General features: G+C 62.0%; 2 protein-coding genes across 2 annotated transcripts in view; one reads left to right on the top strand and one right to left on the bottom strand.

Annotated features, from left to right (window-relative positions):
* The window catches only part of OSBP (oxysterol binding protein), a gene marked incomplete at its 5' end in the record, with an annotated part of 9,055 nt that extends 8,948 nt beyond the window's left edge, over positions 1–107 (top strand). The window contains one exon of the mRNA XM_009999828.1: positions 84–107. Within this exon, the coding sequence (XP_009998130.1) occupies positions 84–107 (24 nt within the window). The remainder of the gene's footprint in view (positions 1–83) is intronic.
* A 516-nt stretch (positions 108–623) lies between these two features.
* LOC104390649 (calcium-binding protein 4-like) overlaps positions 624–873 on the bottom strand; it is a gene marked incomplete at its 5' end in the record, with an annotated part of 3,658 nt that continues 3,408 nt past the window's right edge. The window contains one exon of the mRNA XM_009999827.1: positions 624–823. Within this exon, the coding sequence (XP_009998129.1) occupies positions 624–823 (200 nt within the window). The remainder of the gene's footprint in view (positions 824–873) is intronic.

The following is an 873-nucleotide window of genomic DNA, read 5'->3' as shown; positions in this document are numbered from 1 at the left end:
GGTCATGGTTAAGCCCATGGTCACCATCCCACCACGGTCATGGTTAAGCCCATGGTCACCATCCCACCATGGTCATGGTTAAGCCCATGGTCACCATCCCACCATAGTCATGGTCTCCCCATGGTCTTCCCGTGGTCACTGTCCTCTCCATGCCTGTGGTCACCCCACGGGTTTCCCGTGCTCACCATCACCTCTGCAGTCACCCCTACCATCACCTTCTCCCCATGGCCTTCCCATGGTCTCCATGCCTGCCACCACCCCCATGGTCACCACTCTCTTGTGGTCGTGGTCACCTGATGGTCTTCTCATAGTTATCATCCTTCCCATGCCTGTGGTCACCCCCATGGTCACCACTTCCCAAGGGTCATGGTGTCCCCATGATTTTCCCTTGCTCACTGTCCCCTCCATGCCTGTGGTCACCCCCACGGTCACCACTTCCCAAGGGTCATGGTGTCCCCATGATCTTCCCTTGCTCACTGTCCCCTCCATGCCCACGGTCCCCTCCATACCCACAGTCACCTCACAATCTCCCCACACCCACTGTCCCCTCCACCACCACCACCTCACGACCTTCCCATGGTCACCGCCCCCTCCGTGCCCATGCTCCCTGTCCCCATGGCTCTTCACCCTCCGTGTCCCTTGTCCCCATGGCTCCCCACGGTCCCTCCAGGCTGCTGTCCCCCCCGTGTCCCCAGCCCTGGTGGTGCCCACACCTCACGGAAGGCGATCTTCAGCTCCTTCACGCCCACCATGTGAGCCGTCTCCTCCCGCAGCTTCGGGCCCATCATCTGCACAAAGTCCTCGAAGTCCACGCGTCCACCCACTGCAGGGAGGGACACCCTGAGCACCCCCTGCCCCACCCCTGCCCCCCCC

Source organism: Chaetura pelagica, unplaced genomic scaffold (genome assembly GCF_000747805.2).
Source record: "Chaetura pelagica isolate M959 unplaced genomic scaffold, ChaPel_1.0 scaffold2046, whole genome shotgun sequence".
Taxonomy (NCBI): domain Eukaryota; kingdom Metazoa; phylum Chordata; class Aves; order Apodiformes; family Apodidae; genus Chaetura; species Chaetura pelagica.
The sequence above is the reverse complement of the archived record's forward strand: the minus strand, read 5'-3'. Positions and strand labels throughout refer to the sequence as shown.